The following is an 18,318-nucleotide window of genomic DNA, read 5'->3' as shown; positions in this document are numbered from 1 at the left end:
TAGAGAGTAAATTTCTAATGTTTTGGCTCTTGAAAAAAAAACTTAAAAAATAAATAGTAGTGATTGATGTTCAACGTGAGTAATGATGATGTACTAAGTAATTTGTTCAAAATTGTCAGTGTTATATTCTTTAAACTTATTTGCTTCTTTAAATGGCTTAGATGTTTATAACCAATAACAAACTAAAAAAAAACTTGAGCATAACATAATTCAACATAACTGATGGGTCAAATAAACCCAACTAAACAGGATAATGTAAACCATTATTGGGTCAAAAGGTCACACCCATTTTCTGGGTTACTGTAACCCGACATTCCTGTCAGAATAACCCAATATCTGAGTTGATTAAGCTACCCACATGTTGGGTTAAATTTCCAACCCTTTGAGCTAGGTCATTCTAACCCAGCGTGTTTGCTGTCCAATAGTGACTCAGCACCTGGGTAAGTTCGTAGACAAGTGTCCTCATCACAGCAGTATTTTTACTTCTGTCTCACCTTTGGGGAATTCTTCACTGATGTAACGAAAACAGGCAAAGAACATACCTGTGTTTTAGTATCATGCAGTGCTGCAGTTTTACGTGCACTGTAGGCCAAGAGTGATGAAGCGTAAAGCACACTGTAATTAGTCTTACAGCCTCACATTTTCTATTCTCATGTTCTCTCTGTCATGTGCATTATTGATTTCCATCCACTAGATGGCTGTAAATCATCAGTTAGGCCAGAAAATCAGAGGAAGTAAACACACTGTTTATCAACAGCAGTCACCGAGGAGTGGATTTAAAATGGCTGGAGTCATAATAATTTCTGCTCTACTGGTTTTAAATAATTTCCTAACACGTATTAAAGGGTGTCAAGTTAAGACCTTTATTATATGATACAGGCCTGGTTATGCTGTGAAAATCTCTACTATTGCTACTACTATTGGAGTATTGTTTAGTACATGTTTTGGAGTCACTTCCAGTCTATGACTGTGTATATATTGGAGTCATCTCCCTCAAACAGTTCTGATCTGACTTTTCAGCCTTCTCTGATATTACCTGTCACGGTTTCTGCTGTTATTGTAACCTGTTATCACAGGTATCCATCCTCACCCACGCCAAACCTGAATCAAAGGTCATTTTGAATGATGTAGAGCCACCGTTTCCTCTGTGATCTGAAATGAAACTATGATTCATTCAGCGTTACATTATTTAGTTTGGCTTTTGTTTGGAAAGTATTACATCCCCTGAGAATGCAGAACACAGCTACAAAGGTTTCTGAAACGTGTTTTTCTGCATATCCGTTTGCTGTATTTCATCACACTCAAATTAATCGTGCACATAACTGGATTCTGCTGACTCTCAAAAATGCACTTCTTCACACTTCCGCTATTACCATCCAATTCAGATTATATGTACTGTCTGCCATTGTTTAACTATCTAATAAATCATTTTGATTTGCAGTACACATAAAAAAAAAAGTCTTCAGCCGTGGCGTATTAAGGTCAGGAAACAAGACAATGTCATTTTTTGTTATTATTATACCCACCGCCAGTCATACAGGTAGCCCACTACAGGTCTCATTTTGTTTTTGAGTCCTATATTCAGTATGATGACACATACCAGAACCAAAGCCCATCCTGTTTTGCTGCCATGAAACTTTCCCCAAATTACAAGTGGAGAAAGTGAAACCACATCGACTGACCTCAACCAGAACTTTGATGCAGGTGGGAATTTTCAAGAAGTGCAAAATAGTAAACGACAAATCGTGACATTTTGTGAGTTCCACTACATATTTGTTTGTGACACTTTGTTTGTGCATTTCCTGTACTATCTTTCAATGTCAGATGAGAGATGAGGGAAGGAATAATATTTGATCTGATCTATACTGTTTACAACATACTTTTTAACAGCTAAAGATGTAGAATCGTGCACCCAATGGGGAATGTGGAATCACATGTATTATACAATATATTGTGTATATTGTAATATAATCTTTCTCAGTGTTAATGCCCTTAAATCTCACCCTTGTCTACATGGTATGCTTTGTGTTTATTCTGTTTATTATTTCCTGATCTTGTTAGCCTCCAAAAAGAATTCACATTCTATACATTATTCTTTTACGCAATAGTGTTCACTAATTTAATTCCACCATGATTAATATTAAGACATAAAAAAGGGGGAAAAGAGGAGATTGGAGCAAAACCAGCAAAGCAATGACTTTCAGAAGAAAAAAAAAAAAACTAAAGAAAAACACTCCCAAATACACAGTGTCCTTCTTTCCCTGGTAATGAGTCTTGTTCCCCCTTTTTATTGTAACTTGTGGTGAGTAGGAGGAGAGGGTCAGTCCCACAGTGTAGATATAGGCTTGTTTGTGTTTCTGTAGGGGAAAGTACCATCTGGATTCCTCTTTGTTCTATAGATACACAGGGCACTGCAGAACACACTCAGACATCAAAACGTTCTCAACACATGCACACGCCGAGCTCAGGAAGCGAACACAAACTGCAGCAGAGGAAACTCAGGACCTGTACAGTTGTCAGCTCTTAACATCTGTCTTCTTGCGCTCCCCAGGCTCAGGCCTCTCTGAGCTCTGCAGTCGGACTGACGATGCCGCAGCCTGCCCAGAATTCCCTGATCCATGTTCTCCTCTTGTGGACTACTATTCTCTCTATTATCCAGGCTGTGTTCATCATCCTCTTCTTTACAACTGGAGATCGTGTTGTGGTGAGACCTATTAAGATATCCTCAGATGGAATTTACAGATTGCTGCAGTATGGTGCATTACTACGAGTCACAAATTTTACTTTGCAGACTTGTGTAAGTGTTTTAGCCATTCCTTAGCCACATTTGAATTAACAGGATAAATGTCAGGACTCGTATGTTAAAACACCTGTGCAATGCCTCTGTTCTGTCTTGTGGTTTTGGTAGTAGCGCAGCTGGTGTGAAAGACACCCCTGCCTGTGGTCTGCAGTTGGTTACCAGGCCCCTTGTCATGCCTCCCAAACAGGGAAAGATTTAAATAATGTTCAGAGAGAAATGCTTAAATCCATACCACAGAGATACAAAAAAAAAATAAATAAAAAATACAGTACAAAGCAACGCAACAATCACAACCTTAAGAGTGCATAGCTGTTATAATTTTATAGGAAATATAAAAGTAGCTTTATGATTGACTGCCTATCACTTGTTTACCATTTAGTTCAGTATTTTACAGGAGAATGCTTTTACTAGACAGAATTTTTGCACTCAAAATTTTGATTGAGCCTTGTTAAATTTAGAAAAATTGAGTGGCTTTGTTGCAGCTACAGTCTTTATTCACCAATGCTTTTGTCTTTTCAAAAATCTCTTGTAACACTTATCATGAGCATATTTTGTACTTCTGCTTCCTTCTCCAGTCTCAGAACAGTAGCACTATAGCAGCAGAGCGCACAGTACAATCCCAGGCAAATAATACAACTTCGGTAAGATAACCACAGCTTCAGAGCTTGTGCTTCTCCTTGTGACCTCACTGTGTTGCATAGTATGTTTTTACAATATCAACACACAAGTTTTTGCTGACTAAGATGCTACTGTTACCAGTTTTTGCATTCCCAGTTTCGCAGATTCACAAATCTGACAGATCAGGCACATTGATCTCAAAATTACTTTTCTTCTGAGTTACTTTAGTCAGACAGTCTAACCACTTTCCTCACATCTTGGAGGAAGCACAATGACGTCATTGCCACATTCGGGGAAATGCCACTAAACTAAACTGTTGTCTCTTCATTTTCCTTCTAAAGATAGTGATTGATGAGCTATTCTGTTCTCATGTTTAAGACAAAGGTACTAGTCTAATCACGACATTTAAGGAAATCTAACATCTTTGCAGCTGGTCTATGGGAGTCAGGAAGGCACAACATTATTTAATATCATGTTTTTCTCTATTTTAAGATTAATAGATCTATTCTTATTTCAGCTGCCGCCCACCGACCAAGGCCTTCTCTTGGGCAAGGGTCAAATGCTCACCTATAAGCTTATTGGAGGTAAAGCTGTCCTATTTTAACTATTTCCTTTCCTCACAATGTATGATACAGGTCTGACACAGGTCTGGTCGCCATTCACAAGCTGTAGGAAATATTGATAATTCCCTGGTCCCAAGGAAAACATAATTCCAGAAAATATAATTTCATCACATGTAATTCCATTACAAATTACAGTACACCGGGACACGATACACACTTGCTTTATATGAAATCATCACAAGATATTTAGAACAGTTTCAAGATAACAAACCCATCACTGATAGCAGCTTTCCTGTCACCCACAGGCACCAGCGAAGTTACCTTTCAAGCAAAGAATCCAACAAATGACTTGATCTCAGCTAACGGAAAACAACTGGAAATAAAGAAGCAAGGATATTACCTCCTAAATCTTCAGGTAACACTGGAGAGGTCTCAGTGTGAACATAACGGATCAAGGGAGTCTAATCCTACGGTCAAACTGAAATGTAACAGTAAAGTTATCCTGCAAGGTGAGATTAACTCAAATACGTGCAGTACAGGCCTCCTTGGAAAGGTAGAGGTGCTGGCTGATGGAAGCATCCTGGAGCTCGAATGCAACCTGCCAAAATATGGAATTGATGATAGAGAATTTCTTACACACTTTGATATCATATTCATGCTCAAACCTTAGATGCAGCTCCAATGTATTGCATATCAATATCTGAAATCCTTGGCCGTGTTCCAGGGCACCTGTCCAATTCTGAGACCCCCTCTGCAGCAAAATCTCTCAGATGCAAAGATGGTAGAGTGTCCTTGTTGTTTCTTGTTACCAAACAGACATCCATCTTTGCTTCTGCATCACAAGATCAACAAATCACTTAACTGTCTTGCTATAGTCAGAGAGATGACTGAGTCACAGAGAATGGATGAAAGAGCTGGACTCAGCATTGAAGACAGTCTGTTACTCACAGGCTGGCTAACACAAATTCTAAACTGAAAACTATATGCTAAAACTATTGAATTTCCCTCAGGATCAATAAAGTATCTATCTATCTATCTATCTATCTATCTATCTATCTATCTATCTATCTATCTATCTATCTATCTATCAGAATCAGAATTCCTTTATTTATTTCCTATCTAAAACAGAACTTCTATTGATTCAGTGTTTAATTGTTGTGGTCAGTAAAGTAAATATATTGCAGTTCAGGACTGGTCTAAGGTTGACATCATCACTACAAATCTGTTCCTCTGCAACTGTATTTAAGGGAAGCAGATATAACAGTCTAGTTCATGTTTGGGGGGATTTTCCTTTTTTATTGCATTTATTAGAAATGTAAGGTTGGATTGTTCTCTTTGCTTCTCAAATAGCTGAAATCAAGAAGCATGTTTATAGTCAGTGAAGGAAGTGTTCTTGATTGTTTAAATCAATTTTATTTCCTTGGTGGAGGTTTTTACATTTAAAATATGTAATAATTAACTGAATGAATGTATTTTTCTGAAGTGCCACAACTATTGGCATAACTGTGGTATTTGCACAGCTCCAATTTGCTACTTGATGATTTATTTCTTGTTTTGAACTGAATGAATTTGATGTTTATGTTCTATTTATTTATTGTCTGGGCCTCAAACATATACAGTATACAGGTATATAATGTATTTAAAAAAAATCACTGGACAGGTCAACGAATAACCAATGAATGTATGTCACTATGTGACACCGTATGTCATTGTGTGGCATACATCTTTACATTGTTAGTGAGTCACTGTAATGTCTTTAAGTTTTGTTTATTAGAACAGTAACATGTAAAGTAATAAGATGTAGCTACAATTGGACAAATTGGACAATGTAGTTGTTAAGGAAAAAAAGACATAAAGACGAATGTCTCACGTCTTTTTAACAAAATGTAACGAATTAAACCAGAACCACGATCACATTATACATTAGTATTCGATTTTCATAAGATGAATTTGAAATAAAAAGTGAAATGACAACTAACCTCCAGATCTCCTTCGCTACTTCCATTACACATTGCGACACGTGAAATCAAAAACTCTACGTGGTTTATGCAGAGTTTCGTGTGCTGAGATGTTGTAAGGAATGTTTGATTCCGTCATTGATTTTCAGTTGTTTTTAAAGAACAAGAACTGCTTGCACCACTGATGACGTGCACATTAGTGTGATGATACATTCAGAAAAAGCACTTCATTCGTTTGGGGAACCTTTAAGTGTCTCTTTGCACATGACTACATAACTGCTATCATGGAAAAATATTTATAATTCTTAATTAATTATAACTAAGAATTACAATTTCTTCTTACGGATTATTACATTTGACATGTTTAGAGCCCCACTATGGAGGTAAACAGCCAATGAAATTACAGTGATGTGTTGGCACTTGTGGCTGTGAGTCATTTTTGAGACCCCGGATATAAAGTGAAAGCGAGAGGTCATAAGTGAACAGTGGGGATCTGCAGATAGAGAGTCACTAATAGAAAGATGCAAGGGGACCCTCCCTGCCATATGCTGTCGAAGAACATCCCCTAGACTCTAACAAAGTAAAGTAAAAAATCTATAACTTGCACAAACATCCAACATTTTATCTACTAACCCACATCAAAACAACAGAGACACAATACACGAAATGTTAATGGAACTTATTAGTCATCACAGCCAAGACACATATTTTCCAAGATGCAGAAGTTTCTTCTGAAAACTATTCTTTTTCCCAACCACAGCAGAATGCCATATCTTGTACCATTCACTGCATTAGCTGTTGCCACCACAGCTTTCGATTACACTGAGAAGTCCAAGATGTTGCATTAAAATGCAGATAACATAACCAGTCACCACCCACTCTGTCTCATTTATTAGAGGCATCTGCATGGGTCGGTGTGTTCCTCCCCTTGGATTCCACTGAATGATGTCAAGGCAGGCGTACAAGAGTTTAGTATCCATTTACTGATGTCTGGCGGCTTCTATGAAAACCCTCATCAGTTCTTTCCACCATTTCCACCCAGGCGTCACCGTGCATTGTTGGACCTGTTTTCAATGTTCAGTCACCAAATGACACGCTGTTATTTTTGAGAGATTGCTACTACCTGTTATTAATAAGCAAAATATTTTAATGAATGATTTGCCAGAATTCAAGATCATTGAGAAGTTTTTGGTAGAGAGAAACATCAAATCCAGCCACTGGATTTATACCTCGATTAAAAATTATATTACTATCAAATATGCTGCAGTGATGATCCTCTGAATGCAATGCTTAAGGATAATAATAATAAAAAAAAAAAAAAATCAGCACCCCCGTGCTATTCCGCCTCGTCTAGAGAACTCAAGGGGACAGCATTTAGCTGCAGACCGCGTACCACGTCTTTCAGTTTTGCTTTGCGTACAAACGTCGATCTAGGCGTGACATGTTGATTAAAAAAAAAAAAGTGTGACAAACTGGTAGTAATTTGTTTCTGAGTTAGCATGAAAGCAAATGTTAATAGTGTCTCAGCACATTGATGTCTGACAACTCAGCCCTGCTTTATCAATGGAAAATGATGGTTTCATGTTTGGAAGTGTGAATAATTAGTTTGAGGTTATAGGCAGTGATAGAGAACCCTCATCCCACACATGTTCTCAGTAAAGGTCATGTCAAGAGGATCATTTAATGATGAGAGAAAAACCAGCATCGTGAAATCCCAACCACACAGCTGTTACAGATTTCCCTCCTTTGTACTATAGACACTCACAGGTCAGCCAGCGCTGGAAGATAATGAGTCATACATGCATTGAGAAGCAATTATGAAAATAAAAGGAGACTGTATAAAAAGCCTGAGCCGAGGCCACCCATGATCTGACAAATAATAGTTTTCTTATGTAGTCAGACAAGGCAGATCCTGAACTGTATTTAGTTTCAGCTCGGGGTGTTCTACTGATTTAAACAAAGTACAAGCCTGAGGGAGTTTCACTTAACCTACACACCCACCTGTATACACATGCATGCACACACAAATCCTGCTAAAGTGCATTTTCACCAGCCATTTCTCTCCGGCTCTTGGGTTGGAAAGTGACTCAGGCAGTCTGCTGACACCCCCTCCATCCCAGCGGCCCCCTCTACCACTTCCTCTTCAGTTTACAAATATACAACTCTGTGGGTGTTTTCAAGAGCGGCTTCTTCTAACAGACGCAACTGAAGGGAAAGTGCAACAGTGACTGAATGAGTGAAGAACAAAAGAGGGAAAAAAAGCACAGTAGAGTGATGAGGCCTCTTGTTTGTACATGTATGTCAGCATGCTTGTCACCATGGTGATGAAGCAAAAACCACACATCATCTGTTACGTTACAGTAAATAAGCATGCCCATCCAAATCTGTGAAATGCAATTATTGTCTTTTCTATCCCTAAAAAGAACATTGTTTGTCATAAGAGATATACACCTGCATACTGCAAAACCAGTATCACAATACAAACACATTCTGGCTAAAGCTAGCTGACATACTTACATGTTGTGTCAGTGTGGTATTAAAAAAAGACCCATCTGTGTGTCGTGCGGTTGGACTGAGTGGGCGAAACTTTTGCTGCTAGTGAGACTGCTCAGCAAAACTGCAGCATGTGTGAGTGTATACAGTAGCTCATTTAAACTCCATGATGGCTTGCTGAAAGGCCTGAGAAAACCAACAACAAACAAACAACAAACAAGACTTTTAAATCATTATCTGTTTATTGTGTTGTTATGTTTATATATATATTGTTAGATATAAATACAGTACAATTTATCATTCATTCTACCACTGGAGGAACAAGTAAATAGTGTGCAACAGGCTGTGTCACAGAAAGAATGAAAAGAAACACGTTAAGTTACAGAAATGTGTTAAGCATGATACCTTTTGTTTATACTCAGCAACAGGATAAAGATAAGTAAGACTGAAGAGTGTATCTTTTTCTTTTTCAAATCCATTTATGAGTCATAATAAGATAAGATAAGATAAGATGAACTTTATTGATCACACAGTGGGGAAATTCACTTGACATTCCGAAATTCATGTAACATTCAGAAGCTTATAAAATAATATGAAAAGTTCCTGAGGTGAAAACAGGTTTCCTGCTTTTTGTTTATTTATTTTACAAAGAAGAATCAATATATTTTATAACATTTTTAATCCATTTTCATTTACGCTTAAATTTTCAGATTCATGCTGAAACATCAATGTTATATTTATATCATATAGGCGCCAAATATATTCTCAAAGGATTTGTATCGCAAAATTTTGGAGCTATTGCTAACTTTCACAAAAATGGCATCGCCTTTATGGAGGTGAAACACTCCACCCAGGTAACTATTGGATCGCACTTTGCTGGACCCCACTGAGTATTTTCTGGAATTCAGAAGGGGAATACTTTTCCCTTTGTACAGTTCAGTTTTCAGATCAACAGAGTGGTAAAACACATCGGTGTCTAAGAAAGAAACCTTGGAATAGACATAGTAAAAACCTTCCTTTTGAATCAAAATGTTTCCATCTTTGTAGTCCATCTCATAGAGGAGAGGTTCTGCATCCATGCTCCATCCCATGATTTGCTGTCCATGAACTACATCCTGTCCATCTGGAGAGGGGGGGAGAACAAACAGCAACAATCTGAAGCCTAATTCTTTTAAAACAGTGGATTTAAAATAATTATAAGAAAACACTGTGTGAGTCATTTTCTGCCTAAATAATAAATAAATAAATTGAACACTGTGGGAAAAGAAGGAACATCCACACTGAACTCACCTGTCAGATGTGCAACTGGTTTGGAAGGAAGAAGAATGCTGGGCCTTGTGGTAACATGTTCATCTGTGTTAGGACCAGACATATTGTCTTAGATGTGGATTATGTAACTGAGATTTATTAATCAAGTAAAATGTGCTGAGACATACCTTCAGTGAGCTTTGAGAACAACGCTGTGCTCTCCTGCAATGAAAAATAAAAATACTTTACCTCTCAGTTGCATGTGTATATTTGTTTGAGTTGGTGAGAGCGCACAGATGCAATCACCATTGGCTGATATGCGACCAAGTAGAAAAGCAAGCTGCAAAAAGCTCACCATACCTAAGCAACCACATCATCAAATAGGAAATAAGTTTATGGACCCCTTCTTTGCTTGTTGTTCCATTTCCCTGATGCCATCTCTTTGCAAAAGTAGGACAGGTCTGTCTTTCTGGTAATGAGCAAAAGGTAGCTCACCATCAGTTTACAGGAAATAGACCACTTCCTTTACACCATCGTCCCCTGCATATGGTGTTGCTTGTCGAACAATGTGAAACCAATGTTATGCAACCATCCCCCTACCCAAACCTGTGACTGCTGCATTCACACAACAGCACAAGAGAACTGCATCACGGTAATACAGTAAAAGCAGTGACCATCAACCATCATGGAACGTCATGTCTGCATGCCCACTAAGGCACGTCAGTAGACTTCCTTGTAAATGGGTCAGACCTAAATGTACTTCTCCATCTCTACTCAACTCCCTTCCCCATAATAGTGAAATTATTTCACCATCAGCAGTTTTTGGAGAAAAACGATCGTTCATATGAAGGAATTCTCTTGTTTCTGTCATGAGTGTAGTTTTTAGAGATATCCGACAGGGAAGGGGCTAGTTTCCCACATGCTGGCTCTGTGAAATGTATATATTAAAAAGTAATGTAAACTGTGGTAATTGTATTTGTATCTTTTGTTGTATTAATGAATACAGCCTACAGTGTTTTTAAGTTTTAATGTTCTAAAGTAAAATTCTCAACATCACCACATGAAGTATACTGCTGTCATTTCACTTTGTCAATGATTAGGCTTTATGGTCTAAGGTCACTGATTTTCATGATTTTCTATCTTGGACATGATACTTTAATAGTACCAATATGTATTCAATTCACTTCAAGTAATAACATTGGCACATAAAAATATGAACCTATATACAAATGCTTCCTGAGAAAAACCAGTGGAATTTCCATGATGAGTGACTTAAGTGATTAAAGGAAAATGAAATTTATTACAGGCAAAATACAGCACTAGAGCTTTGAAGTTGAGAGTGACAGGAAAATGGTAAGAGAAATCCGAAAGTGAAAAGAAGGTGTAAAAGATAAATGAGCTCATGTGACCAAAATGCAAATCAAAGGGGCCCAAAACGAATTTTAATAAAACAAAAAGGAAACACAGTGACTCTGATAAGAAATGACAGGATGAAATTGCAAAGGGTATTGTAGGCAGACTCTGACATGAGCTTTATACTCACAGATTGAGCTCGGTAGAGATTGTAGATGAAGCAGGCTTCTATGGCCATGCCACACAATGCCACGCTCACCAGCAGGAACATGAGGGTCTGGGCCACCTCGGAGCGCTGTCGCCTCTGGTTGACCTGGAGGGGCACTGCAGGCTGCTTGCCATAGCTGTCCACCACATACACAGAGGGATGTCCACCCTCAGCCATCTCAACAGCGGTCTCTCTGTAACTGAAAAACGATTCAGTGTGGAAAGTTCCCCCAGAAGTTGTAGGGAGGTATCGATTCACCAGGGCCACTGAGATAAACCTACACTTGAGAGACAGAGACATATAAAAAAAGTGACAAAATGGGTTGGCTCACTTGTGATTGGTGGAGATGGCTCGTGAGCAGTTAGAGACAGAAGACACAGAAATCCTGAGATGTATCACCAAAGCCCCTCAGAGATGCACCAGTCTGCACTCGGTGACTGCAAACGTCAAAATGATACGGTAGTTCATAGCAATATTTGCAATGCAATTGCTGCAGAGCTATTGATAAGTTATGAAACCTAAAGGTGGAAAGCCACATCATGAAGTATGAGACCAGGAACAGTGTATTTAAACCTTTAGTTCACACCCTCCCACTTCACTGTAAAAGCAATGTTGAAATATCTCCATTCACACTTCCTCTCTTACATACACACTCTCTGTGGTTTGTCTTACAGTCTGACAGCAACAACTATTGACCAAAATGAAGTTTATGACCCAAATCTCAACCTGTCTTTGTGTGATAGATGGAAATGAACTCAAGGGGTAAACATAGCTGTAAAAGCCTTTGAAAGAGATACTTCAGACTTCAATAATGTGGTATCACTGCCCAACCAGTCCACATGTGTTTTGTGCTCATGACCATGTCCCCCAAAGTATCCTATTGGGAGTTCTCCGGGAATATGGGGGGGATGGCCTGTAGGTACGGGCCACCCAATTTCTGTATTGTTGGAGTGAGAGCTTGGTTTTCATTGCCGGCAATAGGTCAAACTCATTCCCAATTAGGATTGGACTCTGCCAAGGCTTCCCTTTCTCACCGATTCTGTTCATAACCTTTATGGACAGAATTTCTCAGCACAGCCAGATGGTGGAGGGTGTCAGGTTCGATTTCAAGGCCATGGTTCTCAGCCGGAAAAGGGAACAATTGCCCACACCAAGTCAGAGGAGAGTTGCTGCCCCAAATGGAGGAGTTCAAGTAGGGGTCTTCAAGGATCTAAAGGTGCTGCTCTTCTGCATTGAGAAGAGTCAGTTGAGGTAGTTCAGGCATCTGGTCAGGGTGCCTCCGGGACGTCTCCCTGGGAAATATCCAGCCAGGAGGAGACCCCGGAGCTGACCCAGCACGTGATGGAGGGATTATATCTGGCCTGGGAATGCTTTGGTGAGAAGGATGGCTCCTGGTTGAAAACAGAGCTATTTTACGTCCATTACTTTCAATTTTGATTTCATTCATTTGTTTGTGATCTATTGCCAAAATAAATATAAGTATAAGTATAAACCGAGGTGAGACTTCGGGACACAAGCTGACCGGTATGCAAGAATCTACCAACTTATTTTCCAACAAAATAAAGGAAGAGATTATATCAAAAAGATTGGGCCACTCGACTCTATTGAAGGCCTTTTGTGCAACAGTTGAGAGAAGGGCTATGTGTGGTTTTCCTTTTTGATTATGTAACATATTTAATATCTTTTATAAATTATGAAATCCTTGTCTGCCTCTTCGTATTTTCATCCCAAACAAGGTAGTATGACCTGCAGCCTGTTTGCCAGAATTTTACAAAGAATTTTGGTGCGAAAGTTTATTAAATTTATAGCATGCACATTAATTCTGAGAGAATTTCCTCTTACAGCTTGCATTTTTCCTTTCCAAGAACCTAATAGTAAGTAAGTCATAGTAATTCTGCATGAACCTCATCAGATTTGGTCTTTTCAGCTGTGCATCTTCTCATTGCTGCACCTAGTGGACATAAACCACTCCAAAAGTAAAACAGTGAAACAGTGCTTTTCAGTAATTTGTAATGCAATTGTATTATTTCTACAGTCTCTGTTCATGTTTCATGTTTGAGTTTGGCCTAGTTGCTAATTGCTGCATGATCTGTATCTGTCTATCTTGTGCTCAAAAAAAAATAATGTGCTTCTAAACATACAGATTGTCATAATAAAAGAAGAAGCTCAAATCATGTTGAATCATCATGAGACATGAAATCACGTGTAAGCCTGAATTCCTGTTATTCACGAGGACAAAATTATCAAGTCACAATGAGTTTGTAAGACTAGTCAGTGCTTAATCAATAAATAATTTAATTTAAAATCAGGAATGTAAATGTAAACTTTCCAGTGCTTTAGCACTGGAAAGTTGTATTTCCAACCCACTCTGATCTGTCAAAAGGTACCCATTGGATGTTTTTGATTTTAGAGTACCTCTCTGTACTGTGCTACACTATTATTTTCAACAACTCCTTAAATACACAATTGAAATACACAATTGTTGTTCACTTACCCACACTTTCAATACATGCAAGATTGTATGTCCTGCATTTTGTCTGCTTGTATCCATAGCTCCCCCTACAGAATAGAACAGGACATTAAAAGTACGATATTCATTAGAAGGGTATATTTAAAATTTGCGCAAAAATTATCCGAGGTAGGCCTGCTTGAGATAAAAATTTAAGAAACAGCAAAATCATCATTTATCTTTACTAATTGTACAGGCCATCATACTGCAGAAGGGCCTGTCATTAGACACCATCAGGTAGCCAACTACACGATGAGCTTATTGCCCTTTGTCACTTGCACAGTTTTGCATGTGGCTGCAGTCCAGAGTGCAGCACTCTACCGGTCGACACAGACAGAGGCCCCAATCATTCAGCTTACTGTCGGGCTATTTTCCAACCATCGAAGTATGAGAGCAAACTACTACATCAATACAGTAAAATTGCTTTGTTGTGCATGTGTAACATAGAACGAAGTTGCTCCAAGTCGGTGAAAGTGGAATAACTTTGCAATACGATCAGAGGATGATGAATGCGCCTGTAGAGCTCCTTTTGCTGGCATGTTTGATTCTAACCACAGGTTTGACTTTGGGAACAAACCAACACATGGAATTTACTTTGCTATTACCTGCTGCCAGCACAGAGTGTTTTTACCAAACCAGCATGAGCAACGACAGCATGGAAGTTGAATACCAGGTAAATGTGAATTTTCTCTCTATTTTCCTCCCTTGTCTCTGTCTGTATGTGACAGGTATCGTGTAATGTTGTGTTAATTTTGAATTGATTTGTTAAAAGTTGTTGGTGGGGGGGAGGCCCAACTTAAAGCTAGCGAACAAGATCTGGACTTTGGTCTTACATGTAGAGAGAGATAAGAAAACTACTGCTGCTATTGAAGAGCAGGTAGAAAAAGTTGACACTATACTCCTAATGATAATAATAATAGTGAGAGAAAGTGTAAAACTCCTTAGCTTGCAAGCTGTATGAGCACAAAAACGCCTTTACAAGATGATGACATTGTAAATACATCCTAAACAGCCACCATAATTTATTTCAAAGGAACAACAAAACATTTTTTTTTTCCATTTTTTAAAAACATTTTCTGCACTAAATATACCAAGCTTCAAATTCAAAAGCATTTGCTAAAGTGTCTTACAATATGTTAGCTTTTATGATATTTTGGCCGTCACCTTTGCATGACTTCACCTCCTATCGTCATACCATAATCATCACACTGCTGCTGCACCCTCTGGCAAGGTTGAGTGTTGTTACTGACACTGTTATGGTAAATGGACTGCATTCATACAATGCATTTCCAGTTTATCAGTCACGTGATGCTGTCTTGTTCAGATATCTGTTATATTTTCTCAAATCTTCGCACCACAGGCAGTGAGAACCACACCTACTTTGTCCTGAAAGGAAGAAGGTTGCTCCTTAATGTGATGTTTTACTTTATGTCTCAAGATTTTGAGAATATTAAAGCTACAAAAAGGCATACATACCAGACTGTGAATCAATAGTGGTGTTTTGTTCTGAAAAACTGAACCTCGCAGATAGCCTGATGAGATAACAATAAAATGTCATGGAAACCATGTCAGGTTTGTTGAAGCATCTTTGACATTGAGAGAGGGAGCAGCAGTGGGTAAGGAAATAAAGAACTTCCCTACACAAATACTCAAACTGTCCACTTATTATCGGTGGTATATTGTACTATCAAGACTTTGTCTGAATATCAGGCAGCTGCTGTATAGTCTGATTAGGGTTTGTGCTGCGAGCTGCATGTCTAGAATGAGAATGTGAAACAAGTAGAAATGATTTCTGTGCGAGTGTGACTTGGGGCCTGTATATCCTGATTTACTGACCTTGGGCCTTCTGTTCTTACAGGTGATAGCTGGGTCAGGTCTGGATGTTGACTTTGTCCTCATTTCACCTAGCGGATACCGGCTGGTCTCTGACTTCAGGAGACCTGATGGCATTCACATGTGGGTCACATAAATGCTTTCCAACAACCTTCTGCTGTGACGTTTAATCATTTAATACAGATATTATATTTCAGAACCAGTTTCCAAACTTTTATATCTTTTTTATTTTTTTCCTTTAGTGTGGATTCCACAGAGGATGGAGACTACCGGTTGTGTTTCGACAACAGTTTTAGTAAACTGTCAGTGAAGATTGTGTTCTTTAAGGTGATCTTGAATAGTCGAAGCAGTGCAGGCGGAGGCCGAGACGAGTGGGCGGACATGGCCACGACAGACAGCATGGTGGACTACAAACTCAAGGACATCAGGGTGAGAGGGGATGACCAAAGACATCACTTGAATCATCTGATGTTATTTTGATGAATGTAATATCCTCTCATCTGCCCTTTTTCTGTTCCTCTTCCAGGCAAGGATGGATTCAGTGTACCTGCATCTGGAAAGGAGCCGCCAGGTCCAGACAGCACTGCGGGCCTTTGAGGCGAGGGACCGCTACCTTCTTGAGGACAACCTGTGGCGAGTGTCCTTCTGGTCCTGCATCAACCTGCTTGTCATGCTTGCCGTTGCTGTCACTCAGGTCTACACCCTGCAACGCCTCTTTGATAACACCAAGGGGGTGCGCACATAGCAGCAAAAGAACCTCCAGCCTAGAGGGTGCAGAACCTGAATCTGTTCACACTTGAAAGTACGACCCAAAAATCCTGGACTGACATGATCTGAATTTAAAGGGATAGCTCACACTTCAAAAACGCATTATTCATGCACTGGGGACTTTTTCACTGCACCCAAAAAGTGTTTGTTTTGATGTTTTGTGAAACTATTAGAGACATACCAACACCTGGAAATCACATTTACACAACCATGACAGTCATACACAAGGAAACAAACTGTATATGCATAAAATATTCATGAATACACACACACACAAAATACTTTAATATTTGTTAATAATGTCATTGGGGAAGCTAGAAAACCACAGATGTTCTCACTGGAATGTTGTTTTATTGAATTTCAGAGACTACATTTCGCATAAACATTTCTGACCCAAAGCTGTCTTTTATCAAACCGATAGCCAACACAAATCAAGATAAAATCAAGATCAACAACCTTAGCTCCTGAGTATGTGCTATAAAAAAACATTTTTTAATAAGCCTCATACTGTTCAAAACAAACAAACAAATAAAACATATAAAGTTTGTACTGTGTGAAAACACTTCACATAGTATTTACATAGTCCTAAAAGCAGTTCTTCATGATGAGGTTAAATAGGCAGACAGTAGTGTAGTCTTTTGGCTGAAACATTCATTTGCCTGCCACTGCATTTGGATGGATTGCATTTAGTGATAAAAGCATACGTGCCATGGAACGCAAAACATTATGCTTCATCACTGCGTTATCTCACACCAGGTTGAAACTTCCTGTAACTGCTAAGGTTCCTGAGGCTTCATTAACATTTTCTGTCATAAATCATATTCTGTGGTCATGCTGAAAGTCAACTAAAAGGCATTTTCAATCATAGTGCATTTCAAATTCTTGTTTTTGTTTAAATAAATAATCGACGGTCCTCTGGTAGGATGCGTTCGAAATTGCATTAGAGCTATTATATGTCTTAAATTAGATTCTACAACTTGATTCTAACCATCTGCGGAAAGATTGCAATATTTTTCATCCTCAGATCTGTTATAGACAACATTCACTATAAAGAAAATAATTTATTTACTCTGATGCCTCAGTAACTAAGAATAAGGATGTGGCAGTATCAGTTTTCTTATGTAGGCCTGTAACATTACTGGGGCCTTCTTTCTTTGTCTTTTCTCTTTTTTTCCCTTCTATTTATTTTAAGTGAACTGAAAATAAGATATGTAGATGTTCTGTAGTCCAGCTGTTGTCATGTACTGAAGTCATTTCACGTCCACATCAGGCTGGTCAAGGTCACCACTGGTTTCGACGGGGAGCCGGACGCCTGTTCAGGAAGAATCAGCCAGCGTTAATCTCTTAACCTCGTGACATGCACTCTGACAGGGCAGCACAGGATTGAGCCACCGCAACAGCGACGACATTTGTAATAAGATGATCTCTGATATTGAGAAGGCTTAGTGAGATCAGTTTCCACTGTCATAGGAGGATATGATTAGACACATAAACCTGGATTAATTACTGTAGCAGCTAAAAGAGAATTAAAGTAAAAATTTTGCACTGGAAGAAATCAGGATATATTTAGCACTGAAGCGCTATAAAAGAAAAGAAAAACAGAGGTTTTAAGCATTCAGGGGAAGCTCTCTTTATAAATATATTGCAAATATACAAATCTTCTCCTTCTTCTTTGAAGTCGCTTTATTTTTGCAACATTGAATTAAAGTAGATTTGTTTACAGTCTGACACTGAAAGGTTGCTGATGATCAGGATCACATTTAACCTGTTATGATTCAATGCTGTGAGAAAAAACATTCAACTAGTAATTCTTTTTTTAGGCAGACTACACTTTGATTTTATCAATTCATACAAAACAACGGCTGCTAGTGAAAATGCGTGTGCTGAGAGTAAAACCCAGTGGTTATTGGCACCCTGAGAGCAGAAGGTTGACTTTGGAATACTTGAGGGCTTATGACAGTCTGCGT

At 38.7% G+C, this 18,318-nt stretch overlaps 4 protein-coding genes across 5 annotated transcripts in view; 2 read left to right on the top strand and 2 right to left on the bottom strand.

Moving 5' to 3' along the window:
* The first annotated feature begins 2,204 nt into the window (after positions 1 to 2,204).
* Positions 2,205 to 5,950, top strand: LOC124073940. The gene is made up of 4 exons (XM_046416511.1): positions 2,205 to 2,704; positions 3,376 to 3,441; positions 3,936 to 4,002; positions 4,287 to 5,950. The coding sequence occupies exons 1-4, from the start codon at positions 2,588 to 2,590 to the stop codon at positions 4,649 to 4,651; spliced, it is 615 nt and encodes a 204-aa protein (XP_046272467.1). The 5' UTR covers positions 2,205 to 2,587; the 3' UTR covers positions 4,652 to 5,950.
* A 2,705-nt stretch (positions 5,951 to 8,655) lies between these two features.
* tnfsf14 (TNF superfamily member 14) lies at positions 8,656 to 13,753 on the bottom strand. Of its 2 annotated transcripts, none has more exons than XM_046416503.1 (5): positions 13,736 to 13,753; positions 11,224 to 11,518; positions 9,869 to 9,902; positions 9,723 to 9,785; positions 8,656 to 9,555 (listed from the first exon to the last, which is right to left on the bottom strand). In XM_046416503.1, exons 2-5 carry the CDS (start codon positions 11,416 to 11,418, stop codon positions 9,170 to 9,172), a joined length of 678 nt encoding a protein of 225 aa, XP_046272459.1. In that variant the 5' UTR covers positions 11,419 to 11,518; positions 13,736 to 13,753; the 3' UTR covers positions 8,656 to 9,169. The 2 variants fall into 2 exon arrangements, with proteins under 2 accessions (XP_046272459.1, XP_046272460.1); XM_046416504.1 differs by lacking the exon at positions 13,736 to 13,753 and adding an exon at positions 11,573 to 11,746 and having other exon boundaries at positions 11,224 to 11,440.
* A 296-nt stretch (positions 13,754 to 14,049) lies between these two features.
* On the top strand, positions 14,050 to 16,620 carry LOC124072907 (transmembrane emp24 domain-containing protein 1-like). Its single transcript, XM_046414690.1, has 4 exons — positions 14,050 to 14,423; positions 15,609 to 15,706; positions 15,826 to 16,012; positions 16,110 to 16,620. The coding sequence occupies exons 1-4, from the start codon at positions 14,253 to 14,255 to the stop codon at positions 16,326 to 16,328; spliced, it is 675 nt and encodes a 224-aa protein (XP_046270646.1). The 5' UTR covers positions 14,050 to 14,252; the 3' UTR covers positions 16,329 to 16,620.
* Positions 16,621 to 16,685: 65 nt separating this feature from the next.
* Positions 16,686 to 18,318, bottom strand: part of dnm2a (dynamin 2a) — a 30,257-nt gene continuing 28,624 nt past the window's right edge. The window contains exon 21 of the mRNA XM_046414673.1: positions 16,686 to 17,663. Within this exon, the coding sequence (XP_046270629.1) occupies positions 17,633 to 17,663 (31 nt within the window). The 3' untranslated portion in view covers positions 16,686 to 17,632. The remainder of the gene's footprint in view (positions 17,664 to 18,318) is intronic.

The sequence above is a fragment of the Scatophagus argus genome, chromosome 16 (assembly GCF_020382885.2).
Source record: "Scatophagus argus isolate fScaArg1 chromosome 16, fScaArg1.pri, whole genome shotgun sequence".
Taxonomy (NCBI): Eukaryota; Metazoa; Chordata; class Actinopteri; family Scatophagidae; genus Scatophagus; species Scatophagus argus.
Note: the sequence above shows the minus strand (reverse complement) of the source record. Positions and strands in the feature narration are given on the sequence as shown.